General features: G+C 45.3%; 2 protein-coding genes across 4 annotated transcripts in view; one reads left to right on the forward strand and one right to left on the reverse strand.

Moving 5' to 3' along the window:
* Nucleotides 1-590: 590 nt before the first annotated feature.
* ARV1 (ARV1 homolog, fatty acid homeostasis modulator) lies at nucleotides 591-13,948 on the reverse strand. 2 transcript variants are annotated; one of them, XM_030448362.1, is made up of 6 exons: nucleotides 13,896-13,948; nucleotides 13,528-13,677; nucleotides 4,720-4,839; nucleotides 3,209-3,362; nucleotides 1,762-1,986; nucleotides 591-1,164 (listed from the first exon to the last, which is right to left on the reverse strand). In XM_030448362.1, exons 2-6 carry the CDS (start codon nucleotides 13,624-13,626, stop codon nucleotides 1,058-1,060), a joined length of 705 nt encoding a protein of 234 aa, XP_030304222.1. In that variant the 5' UTR covers nucleotides 13,627-13,677; nucleotides 13,896-13,948; the 3' UTR covers nucleotides 591-1,057. The 2 variants fall into 2 exon arrangements, with proteins under 2 accessions (XP_030304222.1, XP_030304221.1); XM_030448361.1 differs by lacking the exon at nucleotides 13,896-13,948 and having other exon boundaries at nucleotides 13,528-13,700.
* Nucleotides 13,828-14,943, forward strand: part of TTC13 (tetratricopeptide repeat domain 13) — a 39,988-nt gene continuing 38,872 nt past the window's right edge. For both annotated transcript variants that reach the window (XM_030448360.1, XM_030448359.1), the window contains exon 1: nucleotides 13,828-14,093. In XM_030448360.1, coding sequence (XP_030304220.1) covers nucleotides 13,874-14,093 — 220 coding nt within the window. In that variant the 5' untranslated portion in view covers nucleotides 13,828-13,873. The remainder of the gene's footprint in view (nucleotides 14,094-14,943) is intronic.

The raw sequence follows: 14,943 nt of genomic DNA on the forward strand, positions 1-14,943 counted from the left end.
GCTCAGCTCTGGGGAGGCCACAGCTTGAGTCCTGTGTCCAGTTCTGGGCCCCTCAGGAAGTTCAGGAAGGAGATTGAGGTGCTGGAGCAGGTCCAGAGAAGAGCAAGGAGGCTGTGAAGGGATCCAGCACAAGTGCTGTGAGGAAGGGCTGAGGGAGCTGGGGGTGTTGAGGCTGGAGAAGAGGAGGCTCAGGGGAGACCTCATCACTCTCTCCAACTCCCTGAAAGGAGGTTGGAGCCAGGGGGGGGTTGGGCTCTTTTCCCAGGCAACTCTCAGCAAGACAAGAAGGCACAAAAGGTCTCAAGTTGTGCCAGGGGAGGTTTAGGTTGGAGATGAGAAAGAATTTCTTTCTGGAGAGGGTGATCAGCCATTGGAATGGGCTGCCCAGGGAAGTGGCTGAACATCAAATGCAGAAGCAGCTCTATCTCAAACGCTGGGGATCAGAGTCCTTTTCACTCTCTTTTCAGCTTCCATAAGATCACAAAATGTCAAGTTGAAACTACACCTCCTAGACACTACTCTAGTCCTAGATATTTTGTTATTTCAGATTGTTACATAAACATTCCACACAATGCAACTTAGTGTTGCTATTTCTCTTGCCATTCAATTTTCTCTTTGAAAACTTGTTTTTGCAGAAGTACAAATTGTAGCTTTCCCATGTTTCCACTGACTCCTTTCCTTCCTCTCAAGGGAATAATTCATCCTCCTCTTTCTGCCAAAATGCAATGATGAATTTTTTTTAGTGCACCTTTCTTTGTTACAGCCATAGCTATGCTGCCAGATTCATAAAGCTGTAAGGACAGTGACACATTCTTATTTTTGAACGTGAAAATAAACAAGCTCAGTTTTATGGCTCACCACACTAAATAGCAAACTTCTGAAATGTCTCATTTTAAGTCACCCTAAAACTGTCTACACTCACCACTCATGCAAGTTTTTCTTATCTATCACCTTCTTTATTGCTATGGAAGTAGTGTCTTTGGAGCCTGCTGGCAGACATCATTCCTAGCAAATGATCAGCATGTGGTTTCTCTTTCTTCAGGTCTGGGCTGATGTTTCAAACATCCAATCCCATTTTCTGGAAGAAGCAGACCACACTGTTCTCCAAAATTAATCCAAAGAAGATGGCCAGCCAAGGGAGTGTTCTGTTTAAGTTCAATGTAACTGCAAAAGAAAACAGAACAGATTTATCACTTACCATTAAAGATCATAGAAACCATGTGAGAATTCAGATTAACTTGTATGTAGAAGAAATCACACAAATCTGTAGAAAGTCTGCATTCCTAAGCCATGCATAAAATTAACATGAAAAAAGACTGGATGTGGCACTCAGTGCCATGGTCTAGCAACTGCTCCGGTGGGTCAAGGGTTGGACTAGATGATCTCTGAGGTCCCTTCCAACCCGGCTAATTCTATGATTCTATGATTCTTTTCCTGGACACACAAAGAACTCTAATTTCATGTTTCCAGGATCTGTGATGAGTTGTCTCAAATTCTACCTGATGCATCTGGTGGATATAATACCACACACACAAGGAGATGATGGTGAGATAAGAAGTGCTTCCCCTTTTTTAATAAAATGTTTTGTTTCATTCATTCTCTGAAGTCTAAATAACAGTTTTAAGCTTGAGCTATTTCAGCTGCATAGCTAGGACAGATTAATAAATATTACAACAATAATAACAATGACTGCTGTAACAACTGCATCCTCTCACACACATTCTATACAAATGATGTAGTAATAAAAAAGCAAAAACCTACCTCTAATTGCCTGAGAGTTTGATATCAGGACAAACACTTTTATAAATGCAAGGCACAAAGGTGTGTAGTCATGTTCCCAAATTACAGCTGGAATCAGCAACAGCTTTCCATAGCTGGACAAGAGCAGAGCTTTGAGCAGTAAAATGAAGTCAGACTTTGTCTTCAGCATCTCAGGTCTCATCCACCACAGGGTAAGAAAAATGCCAACCAAAAATGAAGTTTGTTCTAAGAGGAAATAAAAGGAGTTGGAAAGAGGGAATGGAGAGCCAAAGCCAAGGAAAAATTTGGGGAAGGAATTTCAGTGACACGTCCAAAATGCAACTGAGCCACTGCTGTTTAGAAGACACACTCAGATATGAACATGTCCTCCACCTCCTGTGTTCATCTTGCTTTTACTTAAGCTAATTCAGGATCATGACATTCAGCAGGATTCTGTCACAGAATTTTATTTGTAGGGTTGTCATACTCATGATTTCTGACACCACACACATCACAGAAGTTTAGCACAAGAAACTCTTCACTTTTCTTTTTTAACAGAAGGAGAGATTTTTTTTTTCCAACTGTTTGATAGCCTGGTAAACCAAAATCACTATCTGCCCTCTTTAAAAAGGTCACCATCAATGAACCCTTTCCATCCAGCAGGAGGAAGAACACTAAGGTGAAGATACCACTGAGCTGTTAAGACTTTTTCTGACACATTGTCCCTGTGTAACATTGGGATTAATGCAGATGTCAAAGAAACTCTCATGACAACAGCAACAGATGAATTAGGACTGAAAAAAGGGTTCCAACAGTTTCACTGACATGTTCTGAAAATCCACATAGACCTTAGGCAATAAATGCCTTGGGTTTACCACTGGATGTCAAAGAGAAACCCTGATTTGTAAACACTATAACCAGAAAGAGTTTGAGAATAAAGGTATTAAACAAAATAAAAAAACCCCCAAACTTCCCCTGCCTTCAAATGTTGTTTCAGACCACAGAAGTCCTCATTCCTTACCAGTGGTAACACTGCTCTGTATTTTTGTGTATTCATTTAAAAAACCCCAAACACTCAGATACAATAACTGTTTACACCTGTAAGGACCATCCTTAATGTTTTATCATCTTAATGAACAATAAACCTTGAAGACAACATGAGATGTGGAACAAGGCTGAGCTCTACAATGGTCTTCAAACTATGTAAAGGGATTCAGATTCCTGAATATTGACACTTTTCAGTGTTTTGATATCTAAGCCTGATCTTATCAGCCTGAGCTGCAATCAGGATCAAAATAAGTATCTGCCTTATCTGCTAAATTATAAAGTCTGTGTATAACTAACCACACAGGGTTCAAAATGCCATTTCTTCTGTATAAATTTCTGCAATATGGGCTTGCTGACAGACTCCTGAAGTTATTCAGTGCTTGAAGAGTAGCAGGTGACATGAACCAACCATCAAACTTACCTAAAGAAGCTATACCAAACATCTGATAAAAATCCCATTCCTTGGCATATCTGATTAAGTCATCAGGATCTGAATTTTGGCTTGAATCCTGTAGCTGCAGCCACCTGACATAAGCTTCACAGAGCAAGCAGAATATGCAGAGCTTCCCATGAATCTGGTAAATGAATGAATAATAAAAGAATAATAAAAGCATTGGTATTAAATCAGCATAAATTAAAGCATTGCTATGAAACTGGTACTTAAAATGCACTTCCAGAAATCACTACCTAAATGAGCTCTAGAGGTTTATTATTCTTCTTGAGAAATATCAGCAAGTTTCTTCTGTTGATACAGTGATTGAGCACATCATCCCTTTAACATCAATTAACATGATATGCAAATTAAAGGCTGCAGAAAACTGCATGAGGAGTTCCATCCAGAGGAAGGTATTTAACTGTGGTTCCTAAAGCCTGCTTTATGTTTGTTGTGTTGTTTTTTTTTTTTAAAATTGGCAAGTCTGATTTGGTCAGAAAAATAACAAAATTGTGCCACAGTCTGTAGAATTATATGATCAAAAATTTCAGTTTAAGGGCAGCTACTCCATCCAGTGGACTGGCCAATAACTTTTGTTTCTTTTTCCCTGGGACAATCTCTGTTAGGTTAAACTGTTTGTGTAGATACATCAAACATTTCTTAGTTCAGAGAAATATAACAAAAGTGTAAAATATTCTCTGAAGTGACTGTGAAAAGGATGTTGTGAGGGCCAGCAGTTTCCACAGTGAACTGGAAACTCACTGTGTGCATGTGGGGTGAGTTCTGATTTTACACAGACTTAAACAAACCAATGCAATTTCTCTGCATGGATTCTACTTTATTTTTTTCCCCCACTAGTGTCTGGTTCTGCCAACTGCACATCCATGAGGCAGTTTAAAATTCATCTCAATTTATTTGAACAGATGACATTTCCACAGATGGCAGAGTTTTTTCCAGAAAGCTCTCAGAAAACATAAGTACCAGTCTCCAGAAGGACTGAATTAATTAAAAGCCTTGAGTCAGATTAATGCTGGAGAGATGAGGTGAGTGTATTGATCTGTGTTGCTTAACACTGGACTGGCCAAGAGGGAACAGCATGAACACAGCTCTTTTAATTTGGAAATTATTTGAAATTACATCTTTCTCTTCCAGGGTAGTTATGTGCCTACTTCTTTTAACATTAATTAACATGGTAGGCAAATTGGAAGGTCTAGAAAAATGCAGGAACAGCTCCATACAGTTGCTTCTTTTTAACATTTAGGATGACTGCTGTATTTCCCAGTATCATGGCATAGTGAGTGAATAACTTTCTTAGTAACAGCTGGAATTTTAGATTTTCATGTGTTAAATACATGATATAACCACCTCAGTTTGCTGGAACCTGTGAAAGGGCAAGAGAAGAACAGTCTTTAAGATTTTACAGCTATTATAACAAATCTAAATATATATTTAATAACAACAACAACAAAAAGTCATAGGATATGGTCATGTCAACTTACATTTATCTTGGTATTGAAAAGGATGTGCCTGTATGCTTGTGTTTTACATAAAACAGCATTAATCAATATGATAACAGGATCATACTCAATGTATTTGTCCACAGGTTTCTGGCAGGATTTCTGAAAGTCACAAAGTAACAAGGATTAGTGGGGGGGAAAAAAGAAATAAAGCAAGAATTAATGAAATGTTCCCCTTTTCTTAGCACAATTGTATAAATCCACATTAGCTTGTTCAATTTTCACTGGTATTTCCTTAATTTCATGTTCAATTTCAGTAAGTTTTTAATCCATCCAGGAAATCTGCTTTCCCTCCCCTGACACTGCAGTTGACACACAGACTTCCCTTATAAAAAAGAAAGATAAAACAGCAATTTTTAGAGGCTTCAGAGTAACACATATCATAAACTACAGATGCCAAAAAACCCAACCTTCTCAAGACTCAAGAAATGCACCATGATCTTGTTAAATCTTAACTGACCAAGTATTTTGGTGATTTTTTTTTTATTTCTTCTATTATAGAATCCTAGAATGGTTTAGGTTGGAAGGGACCTTAAGGATCACCTTGTCCCAACCCCCTGCATGGGTAGGGACACAACCCACCAGCCCAGGTTGCTCCAAGCCCCATCCCACCTGGCTTTGAGCACTCCCAGGAATGAGAAATCCACAATTCCTCTGGGCAACCTGTGCCAGCACCCTCGTAATGAAGAATTTCTTCCTAATATCTGATGGAAATCTCCCCTCTTCCAGCTTTAACCCATTCCCCCTTGTCCTGTCACTCCATGCCCTTGTAAAAAGTCCCTCCCCAGCTTTCCTGGAGCCCCTACAGGTACTCTCAGGCTGCTCTAAGGTCTCCGTGGAGCCTTTCCTTCTCCAGGCTGAACCCTCTCATACTGGGAGAGTTGAACCCCAACTCTCTCATCCTTTCTTCACAGGAGAGTTTCCCCAGCCCTCTGATCATCTTTTTGGCCCCATCTTTCAAAGATGCTTTATCATCCTATCCTCTTTTTCCTTTCAAGAAGACAGTAAATATTTTTTTTGCTTCCATACTGATAAACTATGTCCATATTTCAACTGATTTTCCCTATTGAGCAAGCACCAACATTTTCAGAGTACGGATAATGTAGTTTTCACACACCAGTCTGGCTCAAGAGGTAGAAGCTGCTGCTAAACAGTGATAGACCACTACTTCTCCAGAATATTTGTTGGCTCCTGTTTTGCCCTGTTATTCCACCCAGACCACTGGGGACTGCTTGTCATCAACCCTGTGCTCAGCTCTGGTGAGGCCACAGCTTGAGTCCTGTGTCCAGTTCTGGGCCCCTCAGGAAGTTCAGGAAGGAGATTGAGGTGCTGGAGCAGGTCCAGAGAAGAGCAAGGAGGCTGTGAAGGGATCCAGCACAAGTGCTGTGAGGAAGGGCTGAGGGAGCTGGGGGTGTTGAGGCTGGAGAAGAGGAGGCTCAGGGGAGACCTCATCACTCTCTCCAACTCCCTGAAAGGAGGTTGGAGCCAGGGGGGGGTTGGGCTCTTTTCCCAGGCAACTCTCAGCAAGACAAGAAGGCACAAAAGGTCTCAAGTTGTGCCAGGGGAGGTTTAGGTTGGAGATGAGAAAGAATTTCTTTCTGGAGAGGGTGATCAGGCATTGGAATGGGCTGCCCAGGGAAGTAGTGGATTCTCCGTGTCTGGAGATATTTCCAAAGAGCCTGGATGTGGCACTGAGTGCCATGGGCTGGGAACTGCAGCGGGAGTGGATCAAGGGTTGGACTTGATGAGCTCTGAGGTCCCTTCCAACCCAGCCAATTCTAGGATTCTATGAACTCCTTTAAAATAATATTGACTGACATGCATGGATGGTCACTCCTTGACTGGAGTTACATGAGAAGGGCTAGCAAAAGGCTATTCAGAGAAATCACAGAATTGTTATGGTTGGAAAAGACCTCAAAGATCACTGAGCCCAACCACCAACCCAGGAAAAATCACCATGTCCTGAGGTGCCACACCACAGGCTTCTCCAATCCCTCCAGGGATGGTGACTCCCTCACTGCCCTGGGCAGCCACAAAGTGGTTAAATAAAAGTCTGGCAAAAGACCCATCCAGCAGCCCCGAGGGGGAAATAACTTCTAGCAGAAAGCAGAGAGGCAGCAGGAGTTGATCACAGCAACCACTTCAGCTCAACCAAGGGTGCTGGCAGCCAGGTGCCTGCCTGCAGATCAGCTTTCTCCTGCTGCAGATCCTTCCAGCTCAGCTCCTTGCTTTCTCCAACCTCTCCTCAGCTGATCCTTCCCAGCAGCTGCCATGCTCCCAGCACAACTGAGGGAAAACATCTCAATTCCCATTTTCCAGCATCCCTATTCCCATTTTCCTGAGTGCTGCCAGAAGAGAAAGCCATGCACACAGCTCTGCTGCAAGTCAGCCCTGCAGGACTGGAAAACACTCAGCTCTGACAAAGTCCCAGGACAGACCAAAAAGGTGGTATTTAGGTGTTTTTTTCCAATTTTATAGGGATTCCTTGTGTCCAAAGTTAACTTTCCCTTGCTACTGACCCAAATTATTATTGAGGAATTTGAGGATGCAAAAAGTCACCATTGAGTTGGCTCAGAAGTCCAACATCTGTACTAAGAAAAACATCCAAACAGATGCACAAGTTGAATGGAGCACCCAAGGGATCACTGATCAGTGGCTCTTGGTCCAGCTCAAGGAAAAAAAACCCAGCAAATTCATCTGGATCAGAAAATACTGTGTGTAACAGCACATGAGTTGGAGGTAATGAATTTAAAAAATTAACTCAATGAACCACCAGTTTGATAGGTCTTAAATCAGAGTGAGATGGGAGGAAGGACATCAGGAACAGACCACCAGGGCTGCAGGATTTAATAGACTGAAAAAGAAATTGCAGCTCTAATTAAAGGCAGTGTCTTGCTTCATTTCTTTGTACAGGGAAACCATGAGCAGATATTCTCATAGGTGGTAATTTACATGTCAAATATCTAGCTTAATGTAGCACAGGAAAACTCCAATTTTTTACTTATTCACACCAGCACTGGCCAAGCACATAAAAAAAGATTGTTTTTGAACATAAGGGTGTCAAAGGTTAGATGAAGGATATCCTACATACATAGAATCATAGATTAATAGAATTGGCTGGGTTGGAAGGGACCTCAGAGATCATCAAGTCCAACCCTTGATCCACTCCCGCTGCAGTTCCCAGCCCATGGCACTCAGTGCCACATCCAGGCTCTTTGGAAATATCTCCAGACACGGAGAATCCACTACTTCCCTGGGCAGCCCATTCCAATGCCTGATCACCCTCTCCAGAAAGAAATTCTTTCTCATCTCCAACCTAAACCTCCCCTGGCACAACTTGAGACCTTTTGTGCCCTCTTGTCTTGCTGAGAGTTGCCTGGGAAAAGAGCCCAACCCCCCCCCGGCTCCAACCTCCTTTCAGGGAGTTGCAGAGAGTGATGAGGTCTCCCCTGAGCCTCCTCTTCTCCAGGGTGAACAACCCCAGCTCTCTCAGCTTCTCCTCATAGGGTCTGTGCTCGAGTCCCTTCACCAGCCTGGTTGCCCTCCTTTGGACCTGCTCCAGCACCTCAATCTCCTTCCTGAACTTCCTGAGGGGCCCAGAACTGGACACAGGACTCAAGCTGTGGCCTCCCCAGAGCTGAGCACAGGGGCAGAATCCCTTCCCTGGACCTGCTGGCCACGCTCTTCCTGAGCCAGCCCAGGATGCCATTGGCCTTCTTGGCCACCTGGGCACACTGCTGGCTCATGGTCACCTTCCTGTCAATCCAGACTCCCAGGTCCCTCTCTGTCTGGCTGCTCTCCAACCACTCTGTGCCCAGCCTGGAGCTCCCCATGGGGTTGTTGTGGCCAAAGTGCAGGACCCGGCACTTGGAATGTTGAACCTCATCCCGTTGGGATCATCCCAACTCTCCAGTCTGTCCAGGTCCCTCTGCAGAGCCCTCCTGCCTTCCAGCTGATCCACACTCCTCCCAGCTTAGTGTCATCTGTGAATTTGCTGATGATGGACTCAATCCCCTCATCTAAATCATCAATAAAGATATTGAACAGCACTGGGCCCAACACTGATCCCTGGGGGACACCACAGCCGCCATTTTGATGGCAGCCCCGTTCAGCACCACTCTCTGGGCCCGGCCCTCCAGCCAGTTCCTAACCCAGCACAGAGTGCCCCTGTCCAAGCTGGGGGCTGACAGCTTCTTCAGGAGGATGCTGTGGGAGATGGTGTCAAACACTTTTCTGAAGTCCAGGTAGACCAGGATTTATTATGCTTTCAATTTGTCCTATAAAAGAACATTTTCAGACCAGGGTGAAAAATCTCCCTGAGGAGAGCAGGACTGAAGAAGGCCCAGCTTAAGAAACCTGAGCTTTTTCATTGTTCTTTGAGCTTTCTCAAAGAAATTCCTCAGTTCTAAAGTGAGAGAAAGAAGTAACTGGAGTTCTCTGTGCTTTTAACCAGTTTTTAATTTCTTCCTTAAACATCATCAGATGTTATTTATAATATATATAAATACATATATATAAACACAGAGATGATAAGTGACATCAGAAACAAGATATAACTGGGATCATCTCTTGAAAAAACACACCTTATTCTGACTAAGAGCTACTTTCAGATTATGTTGCTGAAAAGAAAATTCAAGCTTGGCATAAGTTCTATTTACATATTTCATCTTCTAAAATGGTAAATTTAAGGAAAGTAACAAGTATTTGACTCACAGAGGCCAAATAGACCCTATTCTTGCCTACAGAAGTGTTTAATACATGTCAGTATTCTCATTAATTTAAAATGGATATAAGTTTAGAGACTGCCTAATCAGATATTTAGGAATATTTGGCTATGCTTGTCTGTTGTTTAAAAAATAAAAAAATCCTTTCTCCAGGGTTTGGAGCTTGGCAAAATTAAGCTACTGGTTTTTGCTGGACTACTCCTATAGCAAATTTGAACATTTACAGAGCTTCAACAGGGACACAGGTCCACAGGGCAAACTAACACAGACTCATCATCTTGCAAGAGTGCCCTTAATCCCAGCTGCACCCTTAAACATCCAAATGTAATTAGCTGAGCTGCTTCCAGGAATGGGTTATTTATTAGGGATGTGGCTAATTGCTATAATAAGCTGGCAAAAAGAGCTTCAGCTGCATTCCAGTTCAGACAACTGATATTAAAAATACTGCTATAAGTTTTTCCTTTCTGTTTTCCAGTAGGGAGCTGGTCTGTAGACTGAGCAATGCAAACAAGAAAAATAATATACTTTATTTTCCAGGATGACCTCTGTCCTCTTGACAGCTTCCTTACCTTACCACATAAATGCTTTGCATTCAAAGCACCTACATCTTCTCTGCCCTGCTGCAATAAAAGAGCATTTCAATTATTTTTTAATTGCAGGGAAGCTAAATGAAGTGTGCACTGCTCAGGCAATTTGGCTTTATTACAAAACACAAGGGGAATCCTGACTGAGCTCTGCAATGGATTTCTTTCCCTTTGTCAGGATTTAGAACAATTAAAATTTTTGAAACTTACCTGCTTAGCTTAAATACAGCAGCAAGTATGTAATTTAAAATAGCATGGTTTTCCCTTCTGTTTTTGCATGTTTGCCCATTTCCATTTATATTGACTGCATTTTGATGCAGGATTTATTCCATCTTAGCTCAATGTGAGCTTCTTTTCCCTCTAGGATTAATACTACAGTGGCAATGTCATCTGAACAGGGTTTTTTGTTACTGTTAATGGTTGGTTTGTAACATTCTCAGTAAAAATTGCTCTATTATTGACAGATCATTTACATTTTAAAGATCTCAAAATACTTAACAAAAATCCCCCTCTGAAGAACCACCTAGGTGTACTTTTACCATCACTTCTGGTCCAGAAGAGGGAAAATATCAGCATGTTCACAGCACAGGACTAGAAACAGAATTTTATTGTCCATTTTTAAGTGCCTTTAAGTTCTTTTAAGGAGCACCAGTCCACCTCTCTCTTGTAATTGCAGGGTGAGAAAAAGGTTCATTCAATAAACGTGCATCTGGAATGCACCCAGAGATGAAACTGGTTGAAACTGGCTTTAATTTAAAAAAAAAAACAAACTAAACCAAAATCACAGCATGAATATTAGGCTGATTTTCCCAAATTGTACTCAAAATATTGTGGGCAGGAAAGAGATGTTTGTGATGAACTTGGGACCTCAGTCTTTGTTTCTCCCTGGGATGTCACAGCTCTTCAGTCCTCAAATGGTTAAATGCCAAGAGGAAGAGGTGCCATCTGCTGGCTCCCCGTTTCCCTCAGAGATTATCAAATTAATAACCATAATTGGTGACCTTGGTTTACAAGATGTGCTAAAATCTTTCGTGATATGGCTGCAGGCATAAGCTTTGTACTTGTCCTTTTGTATCCAACTTGCCCTTGATTTCAAAGATGAGTTTGAAGCTCCACATAAAAAGCTTCAGAGAAAAAGACATTTTTATCATATTCCAATGATGAATTTTGACTCCGTGGTTTGACTACCAATGATGTGATGGAGTTCATACCCACTCCTGAAAAAATACATTACACTAGTGCTAAAAAAAACCTAAAAATCAGTTTTGCCTTGTGGTGTGCATGTCTAAAGCCAGCAGAAATCCATCTCTCTGGCTTTGTTTCTCTTCTACCTAAGAAAACTGCTCACCTCTCCAGGTTCTGAAAAGTCTGTTGTGATTTTTTTCTATATTTTGAGCTGGGTTATATTCTCTACAGCAAAAAATTCTTTTAGCTGTCTGCTGGGCAATGAAAAGAGGGATGTGAATCAGCTCTTTCTACTATCATCAGTGATTTGTACATATCTTGTTTCAGGGCTCCTTGTTGATAATAGAAGCTGAGATCTAAACATCCATATATCTCAGCTTAGTGTTAAGCTAAACACTATTTCCCCAAACACAGACCCCTATGATCTCTATTTTTGATCTCAGAAATGCTTGAATGACTCAAAGTTATGAAGTAAAGAAGGAATTCATCATTGGTCTCACACAGAGCTTTAAGGTCATGTTACATCTATAGCTTTATGGTTAGCAAATTAACCAATCTTCTATCAACATTCTCAAAATGCCAGGGGGCACCAAGCTGGGGGGTCACAACCACAAAGGCAATTTGGATGATACCTAACTAATTCCTTACAGAATATGAAGTGTTTAGCAATTGCTTGAAGCACAAGGTTTCTTGGTTTTGTAAGGAGCAGCCGGAATGCTATCATAGAATCCTAGAACTGGCTGGGTTGGAAGGGACCTCAGAGATCATCAAGTCCAACCCTTGATCCACTCCCGCTGCAGTTCCCAGCCCATGGCACTCAGTGCCACATCCAGGCTCTTTTGAAATATCTCCAGACACGGAGAATCCACTACTTCCCTGGGCAGCCCATTCCAATGCCTGAGCACCCTCTCCAGAAAGAAATTCTTTCTCATCTCCAACCTAAACCTCCCCTGGCACAACTTGAGACCTTTTGTGCCCTCTTGTCTTGCTGAGAGTTGCCTGGGAAAAGAGCCCAACCCCTCCCTGGCTCCAACCTCCTTTCAGGGAGTTGGAGAGAGTGATGAGGTCTCCCCTGAGCCTCCTCTTCTCCAGCCTCAACACCCCAGCTCCCTCAGCCCTTCCTCACAGGAATTCTACTGGATCCCTTCACAGCCTCCTTGCTCTTCTCTGGACCTGCTCCAGCACCTCAATCTCCTTCCTGAACTTCCTGAGGGGCCCAGAACTGGACACAGGACTCAAGCTGTGGCCTCCCCAGAGCTGAGCACAGGGGCAGAATCCCTTCCCTGGACCTGCTGGCCACGCTCTTCCTGAGCCAGCCCAGGATGCCATTGGCCTTCTTGGCTACCTGGGCACACTGCTGGCTCATGGTCACCTTCCTGTCAATCCAGACTCCCAGGTCCCTCTCTGTCTGGCTGCTCTCCAACCACTCTGTGCCCAGCCTGGAGCTCCCCATGGGGTTGTTGTGGCCAAAGTGCAGGACCCGGCATGAAACCCAATTACAGGTAAAACCAAAGTCTTAGTCAAGATGTATTTGCAGATCCCTGTATTCCAAAATTCGAAATTCCAGGGTGCTGAGTGATCCGATTTTTTAGACACAAAAAAAAAAAAAAAAAAACCAAACAAAAAACCCAAAACAAAACAAAACCACTCAAGACAAGTCTACGAGGACCCTATGAAAACAGTAATTTAGAAATAGCTGAAAATACTGACTGAAATAAGTTGTTTTGCTGTGGCTGTGTAGTCTCCAACAAAACGCAGGAGACACTGGAAGCAAAGACATTTTTTAAACATCATGAAAATGCTATGGGGTCAAAAAAAAATTACTTCAGAAGTGGCAGAGAGAGCAGGGAGAGCCCTGAGCAGCCTGGAGGATGAAGGAATCATTTCGGAAAGCACAAAACGGGCTAACAGCAGCCGGGGTACCACAGCAACCCCTCATCTAGCATCCGAATACCCAACCCTCTGCCATTACCCAACATCGGGCTCCCGCCGCTTCCCGCCCTCACCACGGCGCCATCGCTCACTTCGGGCCTTCAACGCCCTGAACAGAACCCGGGGACAACGCTGCCAGGCAGGTGACCCCATGGAAGCGGAGGGAAAGGCAGTGGGAAGCCCGGGAAGTCGGCTCCTTTTCCCGGTCCCCGGGAACGATCCTGAGGTAACGAGGAAACAACCCTGCCCGCGCCGGGCGGCAGGGGGTGCTTTCCCCGCGCGAGGCCACGTGCCGCGCGGCCCTGACGTCGCACCCTGCCCTCCCCCCCCTCCCGACCTCACAGGGCTCCGCCACCCCGACTCACGCAGATAGAGATGCGGAGCACCCCGCGCCGGTAATCCCGGTAGAGCTCCGCCGCCTCCTTGTTGCACTCGATGCACCGATAAGCGCCAAGCGCCGCCATGGCAAGACGGAGCACCCCCCGGCCTGTCAGCACTACAAACAGCCTCGCTTCCTGGTTCTGGGAGAGGAGAGGGGGGAGGTCGCCGCGGTGCTTTCTGGGAGTTGTAGTTTTCCACGTCGCGGCGTGGCCCAGGCGCCTGCGGCGCCAAACTCCAAATCCCAGGGGGCATCGCGGCGGCCGCCTCCTCCCTACCCGTCCCGCGGTGGGGTCGCCCTCCGGTCCCCGCCGAAGCGGGGCTGCGGTGCGCATGCGCACTGGGAAGATGGCACCTGCTGGGGGTTCGGAAACCGTCCGGGGTCCGTGGGTGCTGCTGGCGGGGTTGGTTCTGACCCGGACCGTCCTGACCTTGACCGAGCAGTACCCCACCTTGTCCTTGATGAAGCAAGAGCTGTACCGGCAGCGCCATGGCCCGGCAGGGGGCTGCGCCTCTGCGGGGGAGTGGGCAGAGCAGTATTCGGCCGAGTGCGGTGAGTCCGGGGGCGTGACCGGTACCGGGGCGGAGGTACCGGGGAGCCCTGAGTCCGGGGAAGGGCTGCTTCCTCTCCCCTCTCTCCTACGGAGGGCGGGAGGGAGCAGAAGGGGAAGCGCGGCCGAGCTGCGCCTCAGAGCGCGGGTGGCTGAGGAGAGGCCGGGACGGTACCGGGCACCGGCGGTGGTACCGGGTCTGCTGGGCCCGTTGGAGCCTTCCTGCTGCTTAGCTGACTGATACCGACGCAGTTATCTGTCTGTCTGTCCCTCCCTCTGTCCGCTGCTCTGTCGCTGAGAAGCTGAGGGAACTGGGGGGGGGGGCGGAGAGGGAAGTGCCTGGGCGGGAAACCCACTGGGCCGGCGGTACCGCCGGGGGAGTCCAAGCTGGGAATTCCATAGAATCCTAGAACTGGCTGGGTTGGAAGGGAGCTCAGAGATCATCAAGTCCAACCCTTGATCCACTCCCGCTGCAGTTCCCAGCCCATGGCACTCAGTGCCACATCCAGGCTCTTTGGAAAGATCTCCAGACACGGAGAATCCACTACTTCCCTGGGCAGCCCATTCCAATGCCTGATCACCCTCTCCAGAAAGAAATTCTTTCTCATCTCCAACCTAAACCTCCCCTGGCACAACTTGAGACCTTTTGTGCCCTCTTGTCTGGCTGAGAGTTGCCTGGGAAAAGAGCCCAACCCCCCCCTGGCTCCAACCTCCTTTCAGAGAGTTGGAGAGAGTGATGAGGTCTCCCCTGAGCCTCCTCTTCTCCAGCCTCAACACCCCCAGCTCCCTCAGCCCTTCCTCACAGCACTTGTGCTGGATCCCTTCACAGCCTCCTTGCTCTTCTCTGGACCT

This window comes from Calypte anna, chromosome 3 (genome assembly GCF_003957555.1).
Source record: "Calypte anna isolate BGI_N300 chromosome 3, bCalAnn1_v1.p, whole genome shotgun sequence".
NCBI lineage: Eukaryota > Metazoa > Chordata > Aves > Apodiformes > Trochilidae > Calypte > Calypte anna.